The 25,174-nt window shown below is 33.7% G+C and overlaps 1 protein-coding gene across 3 annotated transcripts in view; it reads left to right on the top strand.

The window, feature by feature from the left end:
- LOC150075448 (uncharacterized) overlaps window positions 1–15,881 on the top strand; it is a 107,964-nt gene extending 92,083 nt beyond the window's left edge. For all 3 annotated transcript variants that reach the window (XM_090389214.1, XM_090389215.1, XM_090389216.1), the window contains exon 12: window positions 15,723–15,881. In XM_090389214.1, the coding sequence (XP_090245340.1) occupies window positions 15,723–15,751 (29 nt within the window). In that variant the 3' untranslated portion in view covers window positions 15,752–15,881. The remainder of the gene's footprint in view (window positions 1–15,722) is intronic.
- The last annotated feature ends 9,293 nt before the right edge of the window (window positions 15,882–25,174 follow it).

The raw sequence follows: 25,174 nt of genomic DNA, 5'->3' as shown, positions 1-25,174 counted from the left end.
CAATTAACAACAACACAAGTGTCAGGAACTGTGGTTAAGAGCCACTGAGTGTAACGGGAGAGACACACTGACGCCATTAACTGTTCATCGATCTTCTGTTTAGTGGAACCAGAGTCTCCTTCAACGTAATTGTGGTGAAAACAAATACAGCACACCAGTTCGTCAGTAGGTGTCTTGAGTATCCTCCATGGATCCCTAACTCATTAACATAAAAATTAATAAGTGAAAATAGAGCGAATTCTTTCAAAAAATACCAAATGCGTTTCATTGTTTTTAATTAGTCGGTTTCAAAAGTATTGTAAACAAGGAGTTCAAATAAGCATTGTTGAAACACGAGCGCACGAGACACGATTTTTCCAGCACGAACTAAACAATTATTGTGTTTGTGGCAACAATGACAAATAGCGTACATTTCATCGTATCGCGCGCGCGCGCGTGTTTGATTCTTTAAAGCCAAACGATACTTTTGAAACCAAACGAAATTTAAAAGATGATTAATTAAACTATATTTACCTGCAGAATAGAGCAGATACGCTTCAATAGAAGGAGTCTAATTAATCTTAAAGGGAGAAAACGAAGAAAGTCTATTCCACACTTGTGTCGACTGGAATTATATGAGAATTGAGAAATCTTAATTAACTGGTTTCTTTTATTACGACCCCTTTCTCTGTCTCTTTTTGGTTTTTTTCTTCTTAAAACTCCTTCCGTTTCAAAATTGTTGTCACATTTAGTTTGTAAAGACAGCTTAGCTGTAGGGGCCCAAAGCTTTAACAGAAAGCTACGTTAATTAAATGTGTCTTCTTTAAAGGACAGAGTCACGAAGATATTGATAAATTGGAATGGTTTTCCAACATGCTTATCACACATGTGTTTGCAGTGGCACGTGCAAACAGAGAACGAGAGAGAGAAAAAGAAACTGCAAATTAATGGAAATGCTAACAGCATCGGCATTACTCTTAAATGAAATTCACCTTATTATTTTTTGACTGGGGTTTGTCATAGGCGTTTGTCACCAAAAAAAAATTAGGCACTGCACCTAACATCCTGGAGGCGATCACCCAGTTGTGAACCAACATAATCTGTTGCGTCCACATTACACAAAAGAAGACCGCCCCTCCATGACGTCAGCCAATACTCGGTAGATGACTCTCATCAACTGGTGCAATACCACCAATTTGTCTTTTGAAGTTATGATGGGCATCATGACGAGATTCAATCTTCCTTACATTTCGAGGGTATAGCTTTCCGGACCGAATCTATTGGTCCGGATCGGCTAGTGTACCAGATAGTGATGGAGGGAGTCCAACTAGTGAATATGCTGGGGAACGTTGTCGAGGCCATGGTCATTTCACAAATATACGTGGTCTCAGTTCCAATCTTAATAATGTCCATTTCCACTTTCAGTCTGCCAAGTCCCCGCTTTCTTTTTGTGGCAGAATCCCAGTTATTGGTTGATTTAATTATTGCTCATCTCAGCTGTCCAAATTATTCGCGTATGATTCATTTCGTTTCAAAGATGGTACTTGTGCATACGTCCGCATTGACATTCCCTGTCAGAAACTTAGTAATTTGAAATCTCCCCTGGCTTAAAATCTCTTTACCCCATTCTGTCAAATTCATCTGTTGCCTCTATCGATCTACCAACTCCATTAATCACTTGGAACTCTTTGACTTCCTCTCTTTGAAAATTGACTTTCTCCAGTCCAACTTCCTAACAGTGAGCTAATTTTCCTTGGTGATTTTAATGTTCACAACTCTGACTGGCTTCCGTTTTCTAGTCCCAAGGACCTAGCTGGTCCAGATGCAGAGGATTTTGCAATTACTAATAACCTCACAAAGATTAATTTACTGATGGTATGTTTTCCAATGGAGACTATCTCGTAGGAATGCCTAATCTCGCGTTGTTTGGCATTACAAGAATGCAAAATGGGATGGTCTGCGAGATTACTATTCGTCCTTTATTTGTTTGCAATACTGTTATAAATCTTCTGATGTCAATGTTTGCTCAGATCTTGTCAGTGAAATTATTCTTTTAGGGATGAAAATTTGAAAACCAAGGTTATTGGATAACCTTGGTTTTTCAATAAATATGCTAAGGCTGTTTAAGATAAGAATGTTGCATATAACAATTTGCTCGTATCCATATCTCTAACATCATGCTCTGCTTACACCAAAGCTCGCAACAACTGTAAAGCAGTATTAATCGGTCCAAACTTGATTTTGAAGACGCTACAAGTAAAGACCTTGCATCTTGGCCAAATGGTAATTGAGCCCTCCAGTTTCTTGCAAAATTTAACTAACGCTCTTCTGTCCATCGTTACTACCATCATAGATACCACCGGATGATTCTGTTCCATCCTCAGTTCCTTTCAACCATCCTACTTTTCTCCCAAAGTATCTTAGATCTTCAATTACTTCCTACCATAGCTAAAACATTCCACTCAGTGCTTCCTGTAGTCTTCTGTAAACCGTATGTCAGAAGAATTCTCAACGATTTTAATGCCAAGAAAACTCCAGGTCCTGTTGGTATTCCAACACTCCTTTCAAAAACCTGTGCTCCCGTTATTCGTCGTCTTATTACTTTCTTATTACGGTGTTTTTCCTTCTGCTTCGAAATTTGTTCATATCCAGCCAGTTTCTAAAAAAAAGGGTGACAAATCCCTCCCATCCAGTTATCATTCCATTGCTTGCTTCTACTCTTCCCAAAAAGGGAAAATCCATTAATCGTCAACTGTGAAACCGTCTCGAAACCATCCATCCCCTCATCAATACTGATTCCACAAATAGCGATTCACTGGCGATATATCGACTTATGTCACTCATCTTTGGACAGATTTCAAGAAAAGTTTATTGAAACTCGAACAGGTTTCTTGTAACATTTCAAAGGCTTCTGACCACGTTTGGCATAAAGGTCTTCTAAATAGACTTCGGGGACCCTAAATGAGAAGACTTGTGGGTATCCCGTTTTCTCTCTGACCGCTCCCTGAAGGTGATGGTAGATGCCCTTGGTCTTCTAACTTTTTCCAAGCTGGTGTTCCCCAAGGTTCATTCTTTTCCCCACTCTTTGCCTCTTGTTCATTAATGAGCTTTCCCATCGCCCTGAAATCCTATCCATAATTTTGCTGATGACAGCACATTGCATTCCACCTTCCGATTTGAGAGCTTCAATTTCTCAGTCTCTCCATTCTCTGTCTCATAGACATTCTGTTTCTGCTGTATACCTTTTCTGTAGATACTTCTATGGGCCTGTTTTTCTGAATTGACATGTCATTTCTCAACCCTTCGAAACCTGTGCTGGAACCGGTTTGTATCCTTTTGCTGTCCAAGTCTAGACTCATAGAAATAACTTCTTCTTTTCCTCATTTATCTCTTCAACTTCTATTTTCTATTTTTGGAATAACTTTCCTTTACGTGTACTCGTATTTCCCGATAATTACAATCTACAAACATTGGAGTCTATTGTCAACAAGTATCTCTTCCCTTCAGAGACCATGCATTGATCCTACTATCTATAGTATTTGGGGTTGCATAAAAAGGTGATGGAACAAGTTTTTATTTTAATATTCGAATTTCTGGATATCGCTGTTTGGTTTGGTGCAGTAGCTGAAGATTTTTCTGCCAATATTATATCGTCCATGTACACAGGGAGAGAGAGAAAAGAGACCAGCTTCTACGCGTTTCAAGGAATTTACAATAGTTCATAAAAATGAAAAAAAGCAGGAGTTCAAAAGTGATTCCTCGTTTATCCCGGGTTTTAGAATGATGTCTGTTTGAGTTCGCTACTGATCTTACTGATCTCCTTATTTATAATGCTCTCCAACCATTTCAAGAGACTGCTGTAAATACCACTTTTCTAGCTTAGGCAGCAGAAGTCCAGAGCCAACAGGGTTAAAGGCTTGAGAAATCATCGTAGTGTCAAATTGCTGAGCATCTGCTCTGTTGCTTGCCGTTGTCGACAGCATGAACAAACTCTTTTAGGATATCAGCGCCAGACTCCTCAATTTCATGCTCAAAGTTCGTGAATGGTACCTTAGTTTTTTTACTATGTCGTGCAGGTTTGAAAACACTTTCTTCTGAGATGAGAATGAAATATGAATTTAAAATGGATCTTATACGTTATTGTTTCTTAAAATAGATCTTATATGTTATTTATTAAAAGCTGTGTGCATAATTGAGGTAATACACTTGAATTAGGAGGGTTAGATGGGTTTCATCCATGCTGGATGAAAAACCCGAGTTTCCGGGAGGAAAAACCATGCTATCATCTCCTGAGACTGGCTGACTGAGCCATGTTGTGAAAAAAGTTCATAAAAATTCCTCACGTCATTGACGAGATTAGAACTCAAGTCTTTTTTTTGGGGGGACAGCGATTACACCAACGGTGGTACCCATTATGGTCCACCCATCGAAAGCAATACGGAAATCAATTAAATCTAAATAATTTAAAATCTGAAGCCAAAGTTCAATTTTAAATTAGACGCTTGTTGCGCATGCGCGTCCCCATCTGCGTCATGCAGAATATATTCCAGCGATTATGGTCAATGATTTTCCATTGGGTATGTTCGCGCACTACAGAATAATTATAAAAGGTTTGAATATCATCGACAAAGAAATGGTTCTAATTTTTTACATTTTTCTTTTAGTTTCCCTCTGTGTAAACAATTGCATTGAGGCAGAAATAAGAGAGTAAGAAGGCAGAAAAACAAATCGGACTTCAGATACAGCAACAACATTTAGAAAAATCCAATTACGGCCAATCGAGACTCAGGTGTACTTGAGATTAATCGGTGAGCAAGACAAAACGATAGCTGACATCCAGTAAAACTCAACCTACTTCTCTTCCCCTATCGTACCAGGGCCTCTTCGGTAACAGAACCTTTTCTTGTTGCACGAGAAAGGCATTTGGTTAATTAAAGGAAGAAAATACTTGTTCTCCAACAGAACTCGAATCTACAGAAAGACTTTTGCCTAAGGCGTCTCGTTAACTTTATTCTACAAAAAAACAATTTATTATTTTAATTACTTTTTCTAATTGCTATATTTGCAAAAAAGGAATATTTAGTTTTCAATTGCGACCAATTAAAGCATTTATTTAAAAAAAATGAACATTATAAAAGCGATAGAGTTGGATTTTACAAGTTTTAGAATACATTATTAATCAACTCGACTTACAGCGACCTCTCATGGAACAAAAGAAAAAAATTCAGAATTTGTTTTAATATTTAATAAAAAAAAAGCGAATAATGTGTTTATGATTTAATTCAGGTTTTAAAACAAGATTGATTATAAAATATGCTATAATTAACTTAATAATCTTCATTCACGTGATAATGAAGTTTGAAAACATCATTCATTGATGTTTTCATGCTTTCTATATCAAATTATAAAAAAAAAAATTGGGTGATAACGATTGAAGGAATGTCTAAAAAAAGGGGGTGAGTACTATTTTATAACAGCTTGTATTGTGCTTCTTGGAGATATCCATAGTATTTTCAGAATTTGTTTATAAATATTTAAAAAGTAAGAAATATAGTATAATTCTTATAAAACAACATTGATTATAAAATATGCTATAATTGTTTATTACAAATGTTAATTAATAATTATTTTTAAGCTTTCTATTTATAAATTTAAAATGCAGTGTGTGACAACAACTGAAGGAATGTCTTTAAAAAAGGGAGTGAGGACTTTTTTTAGGAACAGCACGTAGCTTGCTTCTGTCATTAGTTGGAGACATCGATAGTGTTTTCAGAATTTGTTTATTAATATTTAAAAAGTAAAAAGATATAGTATAATTCTTATAAAACAACATTGCTTATAAAATATAGTATAAATATTTATTACAAATGTTAATTAATAATTATTTTTAAGCTTTCTATTTATAAAATTAAAACGCAGTGTGTGACAACAACTGAAGGAATGTCTTTAAAAAAGGGAGTGAGGACTTTTTTTAGGAACAGCATGTAGCTTGCTTCTGTCATTAGTTGGAGACATCGATAGTGTTTTCAGAATTTGTTTATAAATATTTAAAAGGCAAGAAGAAGGTATAATTTTTAAGAAACAATATTGATTATAATACATGGTATAATTATTTATTATAAATTTTAATTAATAATTGTTTTTGATCTTTCTATTCACAAATTTAAAACATAGCGGGTGACAATAGTTAAAAGAACATCCCTAAACAAGGGAGTACGCACTATTTTATAACAGCTTGTTTTCATGGATATTTTGATTTTAGGCTTAAGGACAGAAAATAATTATTTTGTTTGTGGACTTTAGAGCCATTAATTCTTTTTTTATACGTGTTAACTAGTATCGATGTATACGTGCATCCCCGGCAGCCACTAAAACTAAATACCACATGATTATCTCGGAAAATTTTAATTATTCCGGCCCACCATGCTACTTTGGCCAGGAGCTTATTGAAATACACTGGCCTGGATCAGAGGCTTGGAATAAATTAGAGATTGCTGACGTTTACTACATGCATAATGTCTTCTCATTTGGCTAATCAAACAAGGTTTGGAAAGGCGCAGAAATTAGCTTCACAACACTTCTTGTTATAAAATAGGCTTGTTTTATGTTTAAAGTGTTCTTCAAGTCCAAAATATTCAATACATAAAATTTGCTTTTATGGGCAGAAGCCAACGTATAAACCATAATTTGTAAATCAGAAGGCGCTCGTAATTAAGCCAGGGATGGAAGAAAGCAGAGCTATTACGTGGTTAGATGGAGGAAGCAGAGAGAGAGAGAGAGTGGGATGAATTGATTAAGTCACGTGATGTAGTCTCTTTTGTCTATTGAATTTACTAAACAATTCTGAACTAGGAATTTTGTCAAAAATCGTAAAAAAAACATTTCTAAATATTTTAATTTTGGAAATTGCCCTTTTTTTAATTTTAAAGATTTATTTTCTTAAAAAATTAAGCGTCTTCTGTTTGCAAATTATTTTCGTTCGCCCATAAAATGCTAATATATGTCCGCGTCTGTTAGAACAATTTGAACAATGCGTGATAGAGGGCGCCACAGGTGAGAGATTGATCGACTGCTTTACAATAACAATTATGTTCACGAAGGCGAAAAATCTACGGTCCATGCGCAGCCATAGAAAAATTAAGTGCCGACTAAATAGGTGCACTGCTTAATCGAAACATGTGACACTGCTGAAACGCTTGAGTTAAGGCGCGTGGAATGCTCAACCTATCAAATAAAAGAAATTGGATATGATGTTGGCAGACTTGTCGCTGATAGATTGCATATCTATGATAGAAGAAGTCGGTTCATTAGCCGAACATTAGTTGTAATTACAACGTACCTGAAAACTGAACGCCCATTTAGCAGCGCCACCTAGCGGAATTATGATGAACTCCCGATGGAGGTGTAGTCGATAAAAAACTCAAATAAATATAAAGTGACAACTATGTACTTTATCATTGAATGGATAAAGTACATAGTTGTACTTTATCCATTCAATGATAGTAGCCCGTGAAATATGTTGTAGCCCGTGAAATATGTTCCAAATAAATATGTGAAGCTGCGCTCGATGAAAAATATTCCGAATAATATAGGATTAGAGCTATGCACCTGATCACTGAACAGCAACTAGCAGCGCCACCTGCTGTACGTGAGTAAAGCCAGAGTCGATGCAAAAAAGTCCAAATAAATATCAAATGATAAATATGTACTTGATGATTGAATGGGAACCGGCAGCGTCACCTAGTGGATTTGAGATGATGCTGTAGTTGATGAAAAATGTTTCGAATGAATATAAAATGATAAATATGTTCCTGATCATTAAACGGGGAACGGTAGCGCTCCCTGGCAGCTTTGAGATGAAGCTCTACTCAGTGAAAAAAATTCCAGATAAATATAAAACGATAACATGTACTTCATCACTGAATGGGAACCAGCAGCGCCACCTGGTGGATTTCAGATGACGTGTAGTCGATGAAAAAAATTCCAAATAAACTGATAACTATGCACCTGATCATTGGATGGGGACGGGGAGCGCCACCTAGTGGACTTCAGATGAAGCTGTGGTATAAAAAATTTTTCTAAATAAATATAAAATGATAACTAATTTCTAATAACTGAGTTCGTTTATCTTGGCGAAGGCGGGCTTATGATCCAGAGTCATTGAGCGGGAACTGCGACAGGTCAGGCATCACTGAAAAGGGGATGTTAACGATCCCGTTGTTCTCTGACTTGCTATGCATTGTCTGTCTGTCTTGCTTTCCATTTGCCGAGGCTCGAAGCCGGTCATAATACCGACATTGACAGATGACGAAGGATTTATTTACACATTACCAGGCCGATGGTGTGCAGTCGCTTGTGAACATGGGACGTAATAATCACTTGTTACACCATCAGCAAAAAACGTGCAACAGCCACGCACCATGAAACAGGCTATCAAATAGTGATGACACACACCAGTGCAAAAAGATCGGCATGGAAAACGTCATGCTAGTTTCTTCGTTGGATACCATAATGTTATTAATGGAAGTCGCAAGTTATTGGAGGTATGAATCGGTAGCAAGACAGGTGAGAACATTTTTCATTCGTAATAGTATCAGCCAGCTAAAGTCAGACGTCTCGTTTCAATCAATACGACAGGTTTTGTAACGCATCTGTTTTCTCCCCCCCCCCCTTTTTTTGTTTTATCTCACCTTTAGTTTTTAAACTCTTTCATGCCAATCTTATTTAAAATTGACTTTTCCCAACGATATTGTACAGATCATTGTTGTCCGCGAGCACGCTGATACAGATTTCTGTACATTTCTTTTAATTCGAGCAAACGAAATGCGCATAATTATCATTGTTATGCGCGAGCATGATGGTATAGATTTCTGTACATTTCCTCTTTTTTAATTCAAGCACGCGAAATGCTTATAATTGTTGCTGCGAGCGCGCGCACATTCGTGTAGATTTCTCCCATTGTTATCCACGTGCTGATTGCGTGGATTTTTCTGTCTTTTTTTTTTTTAACGTTCCGTTTTTTTTAGAATAAATGTCACTAGAAGGCGCTGTCACCAATTCCCAGTAACGAATTAGCTCAATTAGCGCTAAACTTGCTACCTGCAACCTGATAACCGACAGAAAGAATATGAAAGTACACTGGAACAAAGCGAATCATCTCTCACCAGATCACTGGCGTCACTATTTAAGGCCAGTATAATCATTGCGAATTAGGATTGCAAAGATGAACTTTTAATTGGTAGAAACACAAAAGATAATTAAAGAAACCACATCGTAAGCACTGCAGTAATTAATTATTCCAGCCGAATAAATTACAGAACTGCGCTAATGAGAAGATGCACTACCCAGTGTGGCCAAATAAGACGCAAAACAATTTATTTGAGTTAAGTATGCCCGGACCCATGCGACCCTATCAACGAAAGGTGATGATTGTCATTCATGTGAGTCAGAATGCGTTAAAGATTATGAAGTTAATTAATTGCCATAGAGACATCATCAACTGAAATCTGGCTGGGACGATTTGGGCGCCACCTAGCGGAAAGAAAATTTGTTATAAGAAAACGAGTTCAGCTTCTTATATTTTAAAGTTTAATTTAATCCCATTACTGGATTATTTCAAAATAATTTAATAAAATATTAAAGTTTATTATTACGTATTAAATAAATAAATATAAAATGAATAATGAGGTTTAAAATATTTTTTTAATTTTTATATTTTTTTATTTTAATCCTTATTAAAATGAACGAAATTATTGGCTTATTTTTTAAAATATAAAAGCCGATTTTTATAACAAAAATTAAATCGGCTTATCGTATTTTAAAACTTAATCTCATTACTAAAATATTTTAAAATAATATAACATTTCGATAAAATATTAACAGAACTATAATGTTAAAACAAAAGAGACTTAAAAATTATTGAATATATTTATATTTATTTAAAATTTTCTTTTGTTTTTAAACACTCCAATATTTATTTAATATTATAAAAATGAATTAAATAATAACTTTATAAGCTAGTCCAATATTTATATTTTTAAATAAAATTATTTTTATTGTGTAATAAAATATAAGTTGTGTATTAAAAAATACATTAAAATGTATATAAAAGAATTACTGACAGGAATTGCAACAGCTTACAATAATAAATATTTATTCTGGTTTATTTGCTTAATCGATCAATACAACAATTTCTGCGTTGGATAGCAAATATATATAGTTACCAGTATAATCTTGCCTGTGGTTTCTAACATGTTCTTTCAACATTAGAATCTGGCTAATTACAAATCACTGTCCATCAATCACTGTCGGGTCTGGATATTAATTGTATCTACAGGCAAATATTAATTAACTGGTTCAATAACCAACATCCGTGTAATCGCTACAGAGATGATCATCTTTATTCATTTGTGACGTTTATATTAATTTGAACCCCCTATTTGCTTCCAACATTATCTACACTACAATTATAAATCAGTTGGTACTTTTCGTTTACAATAGCTAATTAAAACTTCACTAAATCAGCATGGTTGAAAACTATTATTTTCTCTATATGAAATACAGTTCAATTCCCTCGATGAGACCGCTATTTAATATCGTGGAATTGCTTCTATCCTCCATACAGTTGCTATGCAACGGGTTACTGAATTGGAAAGGTCTTGGTTCGATTCTGGCCTCAAGTTGGGTCACAGTTTTTCATCGTGGAAATAGGTAGATTCCGATTTATTCATTGTCACCCATCGAAAATTAAATCTCAATGACACTTAAATATATACAATCCAAAGCTTTAAAAATACGAATATGGCCCTTTCGACGTACCTTCCACTCTGTAGTATCATCCAATTAATTGGCTACTTTGCACATCTTTAATGATGCCAAAAAAAAAAAATGCATAATCTTAGCTGAAAGACTTGCTTAGTACTAACGTCCCACATGCTTTCACTTGGAAGATAAAAATTGAGAAAATAAGGCGTGTTTTAATTCAAAAACTATAGCCTAGTTGGCAGAGAGCAGCGAAATCATTTATCAAGGAAGTGTTTGTTTAATTAAGAATCCACTCATTTTTCTGACTTCCCCTGCTTGTATTTTTGAGTTGTTTTTTTCCCAATCAGCAATTACTGTCATGTTTGAGGCATGACTTTAATTGTTAGGAAGTGCCGTTTTTTTGTGAGGCGCGAAATAATTACAGGAAACCTGTATTCTGTTTTTAATTATAAGGAGCCATTTTTTTCTTTATTTATTTCCTTAAGAATGGAACGAGTTATGAATTCTGATTAGGTCTAATACGATGCAAATTATTCAAAAAAAAAAGGGGGAGAGGGGCTGTGAAATAAGTGTTATTTAAATATATTTTTAAAATATTTTTTTTCCAATCAGATTTTATATAAATTCTACCATTTAATGTCATTATCCAATAGGATTAAGCGATTTCGTTTAAAATCCCCATAAAACTCTAAACAAGCAATAAGAGATTTTAGTATGAGATCTTCAATTAATTATTATTGGTTTATTATTAATTGCTTTTAAATTCTGTAGCAAAAAAAAAAAAAAAGATTTACAGATGTTAATAATGTATCCAGATTATGCACAATTTTCGTTGCTATGGTTACCGTGTTCACATTATGAGGATTTCATTTTTCTACATTCTTCCACTATGCGTTTCCATAGTTACTATAGACATTTAATTGCTATTGTTAATTGATACTTAGGCTACGTTTCTCGTTGCTATGGTTTCTTGTGGTACCTAAGGGAAAAAATTGAATACTTTTTTTAAAAATTAATGTTTAGTAAATTTCGTTGTCATGGTTACTATATTAAGAGAATGCGATGCATTTTAATTTTTTATTGCTATGGTTACTCAGCAACCGTAGCTATGGTAACATCACTTATGCACATTTCTCGTTGCTATAGTTACAGCGAGCGGCTTATGCATAATTATATCCTATACGCAGATTGCATAGAGCCTTAAAGTTTATACAATTTTTAAATTGGTGTTTCTTGGATTTATATTGCCTTTTTTAAAATATTTAAATTGAATGGCAAAATAGATGAACAAATTAACTAATTTTTAAATTTACTTTCTTTCTAAATAGAATTCGGTTGCTACACTGCTCAGAAAAGATGGCTAAGCTTCTATCAACAGGTGAGGAATACGATCCTGGAGATAATGAAAATGTGGCTCATTACTTTTGCACACGCAAGACGGCCGTCAGTTAAAGCTAATGGTAAATTTAATGGGGCATCTAAGACACCAACCAAAACCCAACATAATGAGATGCCAGATAATTAGTATGGTGGAGGCTGCACTCTCCATCTCCTTGGAGGCTAATTTTACAGGAGTGCTGAGCCATCGTAACTATGTCTAGATACCATTCACTATTAAACAAGACGCATTACTCATGTGTTGTTCGTTTTTAATGAGGTAAAAACATTATGCGCATGTGCCGGATTGGTTTCTGTATAGTTTACTCTCTCGAAGTCCATTTTGTTCGAGGTATTTATCTTCGAATGGTAGGAACCATTTGAGCTATTAATTTAAATCGAATTACTCTGAAACAGACAAAACTTAAGTTGAAGTCATTATTTTGTGGTTAAGATATATCTTTAGTAATGTAAATGGAAACTGCTGGTTGTAATTCTGAAAAAAAAAAAAAAAAGAAAGAAAGAAAATTGAGGATTTTTCTTGAAAGAATTAATCGAACCTAAAAAGAATGACTTTTCCACAATGACCATCAATAGAATAAACAATTGGAAATAAACAAATCCTTAATTCCTCCTGCAATGTACTCTGCACGTGCACAACAATGGACTCATCGTTTCTTCTGGCGAAATCTACAAAGGAAGCTCACGCGCCAGATTAGCCGCAGCGAGTTCACGTGCAGCCAGTCTTATGTCGTCTGCGATATCAGCAACAATAGGTTCACGTGCAGTCAGGTGCATTACGTCTGCGAAACTAGCAACAATGAGCTTACGAGCGCAGCCAGATTCATCGCATCTGCTGGCTCGTGTACATTTCGTCTATTAAACTCGTAAAAATAATGGCGCTCATCATAAATATAAATTCAATGCAAGTAATCACCGTTTTTTCCTGCTCAGCTTTTTTTCTCACTTAAGATTACAAAAGCATATTCACCTGGGTAATTAATTTTTTTTTCTAAATCTCGGATATAAATGCTCATTTATCGGTATTAAATATTTCTTTAAAAAAAATAAATAAAATAAAAAAACCCTCTTTGAAATTGAAACTTTATTTTGCATTCATTACATCCAATAGAAAACTTTTCAAAGTGATCCTGCCATTCTTTTTTTTTTTTGTTGCTTTATTGTCCTCGATACAGAAAGCTTTTCTATTCGAGCTATTATTCTGGTGATGTTTTAGAATTTTCTCTTTTGAAATGATAGCGTGTTAAAGAAAAAGAAAAAAAGGAAAAAAAAAAAAAAAAAAAACGTCATAACCTTAAAGCGATTTCCAAACTTACCTCATTATCATTTATCAAATTCGGGTAACCACGGATTGCTTCTTATCAGATGCGAGTATTATATGCTTTAAATTGAGTGACCTTAATGCCGTTGCCAGGGGTTACGTGGAGTTGCTTACCATCTGATTTTCCATCGGTGAACTAGTGAGAAAGATATAAAATCTCATGAGCAGCTAATGTAGGTAGTTAGGTGTTCGGCTGTACCGACACGAGTATATAAGTGTCGTTATAAGGTGTCTTTTCCCTTTCTTTAGCCTAGTCGTTTATTGAAGGGTTTGTCTGCTACTAGCCTTATCACCTTCTCGTGCTCTGTACTTTAGGCTTATCTCTTCCAGCCACTCTGTCGCTTTCTGTAGACCGATGTTAGCTGATCGAACGTTTTTCTTCGAGCGGGCATAATAACTGCCATAGATGGAGCGTAACATGGCCGTCTGCTCTTTAGTCGGACAAGGTCTAGGTTGTTCTCAAGAGCGTGCTATGATCATCTGGCGCCGTATTTTTTTTTTTCCAGATTTTTCCTTCTTTTTTTTTTACCTGTTTGAATGGTTTCTTAACGACTGTAGAAACTGCTTCAAAAAATGATATATTTTTTTTGAAACCCATCCATTAGTAAAAAAAAAAAAAGAAAAAAAAGTGGTGTTGAGGTATATATCGCCGATTATCCGAACTTACATTCTCCTAAGTGTCGATTATCCGGCTGGGAGATAGCGACACCTATATGCGCTTTTTAAACACCAGTTTATTTTTTATAAGTGCTTTCGTCTATCACGTGGTAAAACCCCTAATTTTAAACACATTCTCTCTCTTTTAAGGACTCTGTTGTTTGTTGTCTGTGTTTGTTGATGTTCTGAATTCAGTTTATGCGAAATCCTTTTTTTATGGCGAGAAATTTTTGGTGGGAATTGGATTACAATAATTCAGGTAAAAAATATATATTTTTTTAAATGTGGGGAAGTAAATATTCCTCAATTTTATTCTTATATAAACTGCTCATTATTGAAACTGCTGTAGCTAGAAATAATTGTGACGTATATGGACGTAAACGATTAGCATGTCAACATTATTGGCCCAATGGAATAATACGAATTATAGCTAGCAAAATCTCCCTTTTTATAACTCCATTTGAAACGAGTTTAGATTATTTTAGGGCAGTTTCCTTTTTTATAAAGTTTATATAGCCCAGTAAATATATCAATCTCAAAAATAAGGCCGAAGGCAGGGGTTTTGTAATGGCCTGAAATCTTCCAATATTTCTGCTTGCAAAGGGGATATAAAAACTCTATATTTCTCGGTGTGTTTTGGAAACATGGATAAAACCATTCTGGAATAGAGGTTGTGGTGGATTTATTTTTCCATTAACTATCTTGTATCAGAAAGGGAGATCCTGCGTAACGCGCAATTCATGCGATCGTATGAGCTGAAAATTGCTATTCAAACAAGATTATTCCTACTAATAAATTCTTCTCTTTGTCCCTCCCAACTGCAGCTAATAAATTCACGTGTTTTGCGTGCAAATTATCAGCCCACTAGACAAAATATATTTTATTTGAAATTTTTAAAAACAGAACCAGAAATACTCATTTGGATGGACCAAATAAATCTTATTTTACATTTTTCAAAACCCTCCTATGAAATTTATTATAATTCTAATCATACCTTTAATATTAATACGCCTTATTGTATCCTTCTTATATTATTTATACACTAACCTCCCAAAAGTTAAGGGGCGCCCCTCTGATGGGAAGAAATTGCGTATGATTAGGAAATATGCAAATATTTTTGAATATTTCACAAAGATAGCGAAATTAGGACAAGAGCAGGATGATCTTTCTTCAGTAGGGTTCGCACACTCTCTTAAAGGAAAGGAGAAGCACATATATATTTTTATATTTGATATAAAGCAAAATATAAAATTTATTTTATATTTTGTTATACATTTTTATTTTATTTTATTAAATACATACATTTATTGTACGTTTTAATTAAATAACACCAGCGCATTATTATAATTAGGAATATTTCCTTTAATTCCCGAATCTAGAATCTCTTTTTCTGAACAAAACATGAATCTTCTTCTTAAGCCTAACTGTGACCTAGATATTTGTTCTCCTATCGGAAGCTGCAAGGTTTTGTTGGTTGGGGTTTATTAAATACTCTCTTTTGAGTCTGTCAGCCGTAGTGAAGGAGTGGTGCAAAGGGGGGGAGGATGTGTACCATACCTCGGCAGCTTCATGATGATTGATGAGGAAGTTTTCTTCCTTTCAGCTTTCGCTGGTTGCCAATTGTCCACATAGCAGCTGTACACTGAGGTCAGTGAGAAGCAATGTGGTGAAGCTTGATCACAATGTCACTCTTAATCGGCAGCCGTCAGAAGGGAGAGCTTTCAGTGACTGTTTTCGCTGATGACGGGGCTGAAAGATAGATGAGTTCGATGCGATGGCTTCTACACAGAAAGGTAAGGATTTGATGCCTTCTTTGTGAATTTTTCTCTTAGGAAAAATCTGACAAATAAATGCACGCGTTTAGGGATTTATATCATAAAAAATAACGTATTAATTTTTAATTTAGATGCTTTAAAATAAGTTGAATGTATTCCTCTCTTAATATTACCGATTGAAGTTTCTTTTATTTTATAGTTCTAAATTTATAATAATAAGTTAAATTGACTCTGCTTCTACTGTCAAAAATTATACTTCTGTGGTAACTCAAAGGTGCCAGCCTTACCCCAGACATATTGATCGCAGAATAGACTAGATCTGTACTCTCGATCCATCACCCATTGAAGCTGCTTCTAGTAGACAAAGCTAACAACACTCCAATCAGAATTTCGTCTGAGAGCCATCCAAGTTATCAAGTTGCAGAGAAATCGCATACTGGTGGTACGACTAGTCAAGATGAGCTACTTGAAATACATCCTGGTGATCAAAGCTACACTTTATATCGAAAAGACAGGGACCTAGCCTCCTTCAAAATAAGTGGCGTCTTAGTAGCTTCTAGAATCTCGCCATTAAGAGATGCGGTAACTTTTAAAACCGTCCCCTGTCTCAAGATGCCATTCTTGTGTCAAGAATGCCCTGACTATCATCATCCCAATAACCATCCACCGCAGAGAATATTAAACCGTCTCTGCTGGATTTTAGAGAGATAGAAAACCTAAGCCATCTTGTTTTCCCTCCGGTTATGAACTTAAAGTCGTGTAGAGAATTAATAAAATCGGATGCCAAAATATAAACATATACAGGGTGTCAAGAAAAATATTGCACTTCATAAATATATTGATGATTGTGCAATATAATCATTTATTTGAATAAACAAAAATTGTTTCTCCACTTATCACTGATACTGTTCGCAAAGAAGAAAGAATACGATACATTTTTGTTTTATCTTTCGGTCCGGCTAAAGCCAGTGCACTTCCATCACCCAGATGGACACGTGCACACACACATCTGTCCTCAAATATTTTTCATTTGTCACGCTACCACAATCATTCTTTCTTTATCAAACAAACCCGCAGTTTCCCTGATCAAACGAAAAAGATTTGTCAAATATTTTGTTTAATCATTTGTCCATTTCCAGGTGACTTACCGTATAAACCAGCGCGTGCGTGTTGTGGAGCCACCGAAGTTAGAGCGTAGAAAACAGGAAATAGCGGAAATGACAAAGGAAACGCAATTAATCACATGCACGTTCAGTCCCAATTCTCACGAGAGCTAAGCGAGATGCTCTATCTAAAATGTAATTAACACGGAGTGTCACATTGCTTCCTGTAATGCAGAACTTAGGGAATTGAGTGAAATACGTATATGATAGCTGCTTCTCTTCTTTTCCCCCCCTCATTCCGGTAGCCTGCTGGCATCTATGGATTTAATCACGCTAATCCTTCTTAGTCTCCCTTTTGGGTACACACGTGACATTTATTATTTAAAGAACGAAAACAGTTCGAAGTCCATATTACGTCTAAGCTGTTTATTACAATCTCATTTACCTCATTCAAGAAATACTAAACGTCCTCAACGCTGTTCTTTTATTAACACCAGGTTTTCATTTTCCAATAATATAAGCTGTTTATTACAATCTCATTTACCTCATTCAAGAAATACTAAACGTCCTCAACGCTGTTCTTTTATTAACACCAGGTTTTCATTTTCCAATAATATAATAAATAAATGATTATGTGTATATATTTTGGAGAATTAAAAGGAAAATAAATTCTAAATTTCTGGTTGCTTTTGGAAATTTTCACTGTTTTTATTAATGCGCAGGAAGATTTTTAAAGAAACTATCGATTTCGTTTGTCCTGTAGAATAAATTCTCCATTTCTTGTTGCTATGGAAATTTACATTGTTATTATTAATGCGTTGGAAAAATTATAATAAAACTGTCGATTTCAGCTATCCTGTGGAATAAATTCTCCATTTCTTGTTGCTATAGAAACTGGAAATTTACATTGTTATTATTAACGAGCAGGAAGATTTTTAACTTAATTGTCGATTTCATGTATCCTGTGGAATAAATTCTCCATGGCTTGTTGCTATGGAAATTTACATTGTTGTTATTAACGTGCAGGATGATTTTTAACTTAGCAGTCGATTTCATGTATCCTGTGGAATAAATTCTCCATCTCTTGTTGCTATGGCAATTTACATTGTTGTTATTAATGTGTAGGAAGATTTATAACAAAACTGTCGATTTCTATCCTGTGGAATTAATTCTCAATTTCTTGTATGCAAATTTGCATTGTTGTTATAATGTGCAGGAAGATTTATGAGAAAAATGTTGATTTCGTCTATTTTGTGGAATAAATTCTTTATTTGTGTTGCTATGGAAATTTACATTTTTGTTATTATTAATGATCAGGGAGATTTACAGAAAAATAAAACTATTTCACCCTGTGGAAGTTTTGCCGAAAAATGTATATTTCACATTGCAATTTTTTTTTTTTTTTTTTGTTGTTGTCGTCTGCTCAGACGCCATTTTCATGAATTGTGCACACAATGCTAAAAAAAAAAATTAGATTTCACATTACTGTTTGTTTTTGTTGTGTGCGCAGGCGCAGTTCGATCGCGCAGTACGTGCCTGGATAGAAATGTCACTTGTTAGAAGCCAAACGAACGAACTTTTATTTCGAATGATTAGCATTCCGAATATCAAATAACCATATGAAAGCAATTTGGTTTTATGAATATTTTATCAAAGTAAAAAGTATTTATTTTTATTTTTCCTCCAGTTCTTCACTCTAAGAGAGGGGGGTTCTTTCTTCGATACGTGGCTACATTTTAATAAAAATTAAAATGCTAAGATGAGAATTAAATAAACCATGCTGCTACACTCAAATGATATTTTACTTATAAAAGAAAGAAAGAAAGAAAAAAAAAGAACCAGCATTCTTCGCATTCAGAATATAGCTGACCTATTTTATCGCAAAGAGAGGGAAAAATTTTAAATGATAAAATAAAGGAATATGCAAATGAATCGTAGGCCTAAGTTGACAGTCTATAAATCAAAGTATAATGTCGCATTCGGAAAATTGAATTTATAAATTGTGAATAAAATATCAATCAAAATATAAAAGCACAGAAGAAAAAATTTAATACCCTTATTTTAAATCAGTAGTTTCCGAACTTCTGAGTAATTATATTTAGACACCATCTTGAAGTTATGTTTCATTAAGCAAATTAATGTTGCTTTTAAATATATTTATGAGGTTTGATCATAAAGTTCGGCATCTTTAACATGAAATTATTGTAGAGAGTTCGACTTGTCCTGACATGTTCGGTGACTCATTCAGGCCTAGGAACGCGTGAATCTTCCATTTATTTTGCGGTGTGATTTAGCGCGAGAGTTGAATCAGGGATTATTTTTCTGAGAGCAGAGCGTTTGTTTTGTGTTTAGAAGATTGTGCGTTGTTCGAAAACTCTTCAGTGGTCTTGAAAGTTTAAAAAAGGTCCACTTGTCCATCAGAGGTGGTTCTCACGCTGGATCCTTTCAATACATTTGACTTTGGTTCCCATAATGAATCCGAGGCACCAATTGGAAAATTAATCTTGCTATACCTTTGATCAAAAGTTTATTTCTTGTTAGTATTTTTTTTTTTTTTAAGGGATAAGAGGGCGAAATGCAATATTAGCAATCCGCTGGACCATTTTCATTTATGCAATGGTTACAAATCCATTTCCGTTCTCACATCGCTTACCCTTAAAGAACTGGCACAGCAGCATTCACTGATTAGAAACACAGCAGACGTACGTACAAGTACTCAACAATAAACCAGGAATCGCGAGCTTCCCAACAATAAACCACGCTGCTCGAGCAGTTGAACAATAAACAAGGAAGCTCGCGCTGCTCGACAATAAAGTCGCACGCGCATGCAACTCGAACAATAAACCATGATGCACTCTCGCGCCACAATGAAATGTGACCAGAAATTCCCCAGCGCGAGCAACAGTTAGAAAGATAAGCCAAACGAAAACAAGAAACTAAAAAATTCTTCCGATTTCTGTTATGTACAAATGTCAGAGAGCTCATTTGTTGAGATACATATTTACGTTATTAATTCCTTCTTTTTTTCTTTTTTTTTTTTTTTTTACTGTATTTTCAACTAAACTTTTGGAGTGTGTTGATAATGAATATTATTTATAAATAGAGAAATGCGGCGTATTTAACTTTCATTAATTGGGAAAAGCTAAATGAGTCGTCAGATAACAGTCTGCAATTACCAGAAAAGGGTTTCTCTTCCCCAAAACTGATAATTTGGGTAGGTATACGAACGCGGGATGTATTAATTTAGATAATAACTATCCATTGGAATTTTGCCTAGCATCTCTTTCATGGAAATAACCTTTAACACGGCTGTGGCATGTTACGTGTTGCTAATTAAATATAGCGCGGATGTATAGAAGAGGAAAAATGTATCAAAATAAGAATTCCTTAGCATTTATTAGGATAATTTCGTAATGTTCTGTGTGCAGTGGAGTTCAGTGAGTTTATCGGTTTGTTTTCTGAACTTCGCCATTATCTAAAAGAATTTACTACTGCCGTCGTTCTAACAGAGTCTAATCTGATTATTTTTGTTTAATTCATGTACCAACACTCATCCCTTGTTCGAAATCCATCGTGTATATTTTACATTAAAAAAAAAAAACCTGCACAGTATAGTGATCTAACTATTGCCCTGTAAAACCTGATCTTGGGGGGGGAGGGGGGGCAAAGTGGGAAAATGGCTAAAATAGAAGAAAATTATAATCTTTAAAATTTTAGTTTTCAATATTTATTTTTTAAATTTTAAATTTCAAATATTTCAGATTTTAATTCATTTAGATTTTTATAGATTTTAGTTCATTTAGATTTTTAATAGATTTTAGTTCATTTAGATTTTTAATAGATTTTATTCATTTCGATTTTTGAACTTTAGATTTTTGATATTTTGTATTTAAATATTAGAATTTAAGATCTTTAAATATTAATTTTTTAAATATTTTTAAAGTTTGTTTTTTTTGTATTGTCAAAGTATTTTTTATTTAAAATTTTAAAATATTGATTTTTAAAAACCACTTTTTAAATTTTATGAATTTTTTACGATATCAGGTTTTTAAATTTTATATTAGAAAATTAGGGAGTTGATCCTTATATAGGCATGTTTACTGTTTCTTAGGGTGAGTAGAAAATCCTAAGACTGGTAGGAAGTAGACTGGGATATCTTAAGATTTAAAAATTTGTAAGCCTAAGTTCTGTCAGAGTTTAAAAAAAATCAAATAAAAATATAAATATAAATAAATATAAACCAAAAGATAAAATAAATACTGATATAAATAAAATTTATATGGAAAATAAATATTAATTAAATTATTATAATTATAATAAATGATAAATCTTGTCTTTATAAAGAAAAAAGCACCTTTTCTTTTGGTATTACAGTGTTAAATTTTTAATGGAATACTTTTAGAGGTGTTTTTTATAATTTGAAATAAATTTAATAAATCTAAATAATTTTATAATTTAAAATAAATGTAAATCTAATTTTATAATTTCAAATAAATGTAAATCTAAGTAATTTTATAAGTAAAAAAAGTTTAAATATTTTTAAACGAGTGAAACCCCACTAGGTGTACTATTGACAATTATAATGCTCTAATGGAGAAAAAGGGAAGAAATATTTATATTAAAATGCATAAATATTTAATTAAATATCACAGTAGATTGTATATTTTTCATTTTACTATATAATTAAAAACATTTATTTAAAAATACAAGTTAATAACAAACTTATATTTGTAATAAATAATTTTTTATAAATTTAAAAGCACTAATTTATATAGAAATTAAAAATTAAGTTTAAATACGAAATAGAAATAAAAGTTATAATATAAAGATCAAATTATCGAAGTGTAATTATTTCAGAAGTTTTAAAAAAATCTCTGCCATGATTAAAATTTATCGACTACACACCATCACGTAGAACTAATCTAACTTCAAAAATTCTCTCCTAGTGAAATATAGCACAGAAGGAATTTCAGCTGATTATCTTTTAACTAACTACCAGACTTTGCTTGCAGCACCGAAGAGTGAAAAATAATTAATCATTCATTCTTAGCAAATTTTGCGAGAAGATGAGGGAAATTGATAATTACTTCAATTAATTTTAAAGAGTGTAAATCTGATAATGCTGAACCTCTGTACCTCTTCCCCCCATGCATTTTTTAATTTTTCACTTAATCTTCTTAAAACCGTATTTACCTAAATAATTGCCTGGCTGTGGAGTATTTCCCAATACCTGAACATTCGGAGATCTTAAATTAGTAGAGCAGCTTGGCGGTGCTTAGGCAAGAGAGAGAGAGAGAAAGAAAATAGGAGGAAACACACTTTTGACTGGCAGAATTCGTTCCCTTGCCTTGATTTAAATTTTCCTTATCCGAAACAATTCATTAATTTGAAAGCAATTTCTAGAGACCTTAAGAAACAGAGGTAATAAACACCTTGACAGAATGTAGAAATTCAATTTTTAGAGAAATTTAAAAGATAATCCGATTTTAGTGGTGTCAAACATGAGTGCCACCTAGATTCTAGTTTCCGAAAATATGTAATAAACAAAAAAAACATTATTTTCAATACAGCTCAGTAGACAGCATCTATATTTAATTATAAATGACACTATTATCTCTATTAACCACTAGATGGCGTCCTTACTTAATTATAAACGATACTAGTACCTGTGTTACTCACTATACGGTGTTGATACTTAATTATAAGAAAATACTAGCATTTGCATTACTCACTAGATGGCGTCCTAGTATGTATATGACTCTAGATGGCATCCATTTTTAACTATGAACAATATTCTTATCTAGTACCCACTAGATGGCGCTGATACTTAATTATATATGATATCTGTATTGCTCACTAGATGGCATCCTAGTATTTAAATGACTATCTAGATAGAATCCATCATTAATTATAAACGATGCTATTATCTCTATTAACTACTAGATGGCGTCCTTACTTAATTATAAACGATACTAGTACCTCTGTTACTCACTATACGGTGTTGATACATAATTATAAGACAATACTAGCATTTGTGTTACTCACTAGATGGCGTCCTAGTATGTATATGACTCTAGATGGCATCCATTTTTAACTATAAACGATATTTTTATCTATTACCCACTAGATGGCGCCGATACTTAATTATATATGATATCTGTATTGCTCACTAGATGGCGCCGATACTTAATTATATATTGCTCACTAGATGGCGTCCTAGTATTTAAATGACTATTTTGATGGAATCCATTGTTAATTATAAACAATGCTATTATCTCTATTAACCACTAGGTGGCGTCCTTACTTAGTTATAAACGATACTAGTACCTGTGTTATTCACTATACGGTGTTGATACTTAATTATAAGACAATACTAGCATTTGTATTACTCACTAGATGGCGTCCTAGTATGTATATGACTCTAGATGGCATCCATTTTTAACTATAAACGATATTCCTATCTATTACCCACTAGATCGCGCCGATACTTAATTATATATGATATCTGTATTGCTCACTAGATGGCGCTGATACTTAATTATATATGATATCTGTATTGCTCGCTAGATGGCGTCCTAGTACCTAAATGACTATCTAGATGGAACCCATCGTTAATTATAAACGATGCTATTATCTCTATTAACCACTAGATGGCGTCCATACTTAATTATAAACGATACTAGTGTCTGCGTTATTCACTTAATGGTGCCCATATTTAATTATAAGACAATATTAGCATCTGTAATACTCACTAGATGGCGTCCATACTTAATTATAAGACAATACTAGCATCTGTAATACTCACTAGATGGCGTCCATACTTAATTATAAGACAATACTAGCATCTGTGATACTCACTAGATGGCGTCTATACTTAATTATAAGACAATACTAGCATCTATAACACTCACTAGATGGCGTCCATACTTAATTATAAATGATACTAGTGTCTGCATTACTCACTACATGGTTTGGATACTTATTTATGAGACACTAGTATTTGTAGTACTCACCAGATGGCGTCCTACTTGAAAATCTATATGACTCTCTAGATGGCATCCATCTTTAATTAGAAATGATATTATTATCTCTATTAACCACTAGATGGCGTCCATGCTTAATTATAAATGATTTCTGTACTGCTCACTAGATGGCGCCCTTACAGATACTATTGTCGTTTATATTTAAGGATGGACGTCATTTATATTTATAATTAAGATGTTAGATGGTGTCCATACTTAGTAATCATTTTGATTCAGAAATACACTTAACAAATTATATAAGCCATACTAGTATCTATATCATTTGCTAGAGGGCGTACACACTTAATTGTAAAAGACACTAGGATCTGTATTACTCACTAGATGGCGTTTATACTTAATTGTAAATGATACTTGGATCTGTATTACTCACTAGACGGCGCTCATACTTAATTACCGCTTTGATTCGTGTATATACCTGACATAATATGAACGATACTAGTATCTGTATTACTCACCAGATGGCGTTCGCACTTAATTATCGTTTTGATTTACGAAGCGCCATCTACTGTCTGAAAATGATTCATGACTGTTTTTCTTAGGCTTCCAAATAATCAGTTTGTTGCCTTTGAAAATCAGGAACTTCACAAGTTATTTATCCACACGATAAAGCGGAGTAGGGACGTCACATTTCTTATAATCTTAAGATTATCGTAACAGAAATCCACCGAACTACGTCTGTTTACTGTTTTTTATTACCTATACTATTTTCGCTTGGTTCGCCTTTTGTTCAGCCCTGGGAACTGATAAAGCAAAAACTGTTTTTTTTGGGGGCCCTTTCTGGTTTAATGGACATTCTTGTATGGGTTTCATTTATCTTTATTTGAAGATGGAGTGCATCTTTGTAGCTGACGAAGCAGACATTTTATATGCACTTTTAAAGGCCAGCGAGTTTATTAAAAATACCATTCGCTTGCAGTTCGAAAAAAAAAAAAACTATGACAGTAAACCTGGTTAATATAAACCCCATTAATATACAAGAGATTATTTACTGTAGAGCGCTACAGCTCAGGTTCCAGGATTACCATTTAAGAGAATCCAAGCTTAGTGAACAGCCCCTAAAGTCACAAAAAAGATCTGTCTGGCTTTATTAGATAATATACATTTTTAAAGATTCTGGACTACTTGATGATCTAA

The sequence above is a fragment of the Mastigoproctus giganteus genome, chromosome 14 (assembly GCF_048544385.1).
Source record: "Mastigoproctus giganteus isolate SK-2022 chromosome 14, ASM4854438v1, whole genome shotgun sequence".
Lineage (NCBI taxonomy): Eukaryota > Metazoa > Arthropoda > Arachnida > Uropygi > Thelyphonidae > Mastigoproctus > Mastigoproctus giganteus.
The sequence above is the reverse complement of the archived record's forward strand: the minus strand, read 5'-3'. Positions and strand labels throughout refer to the sequence as shown.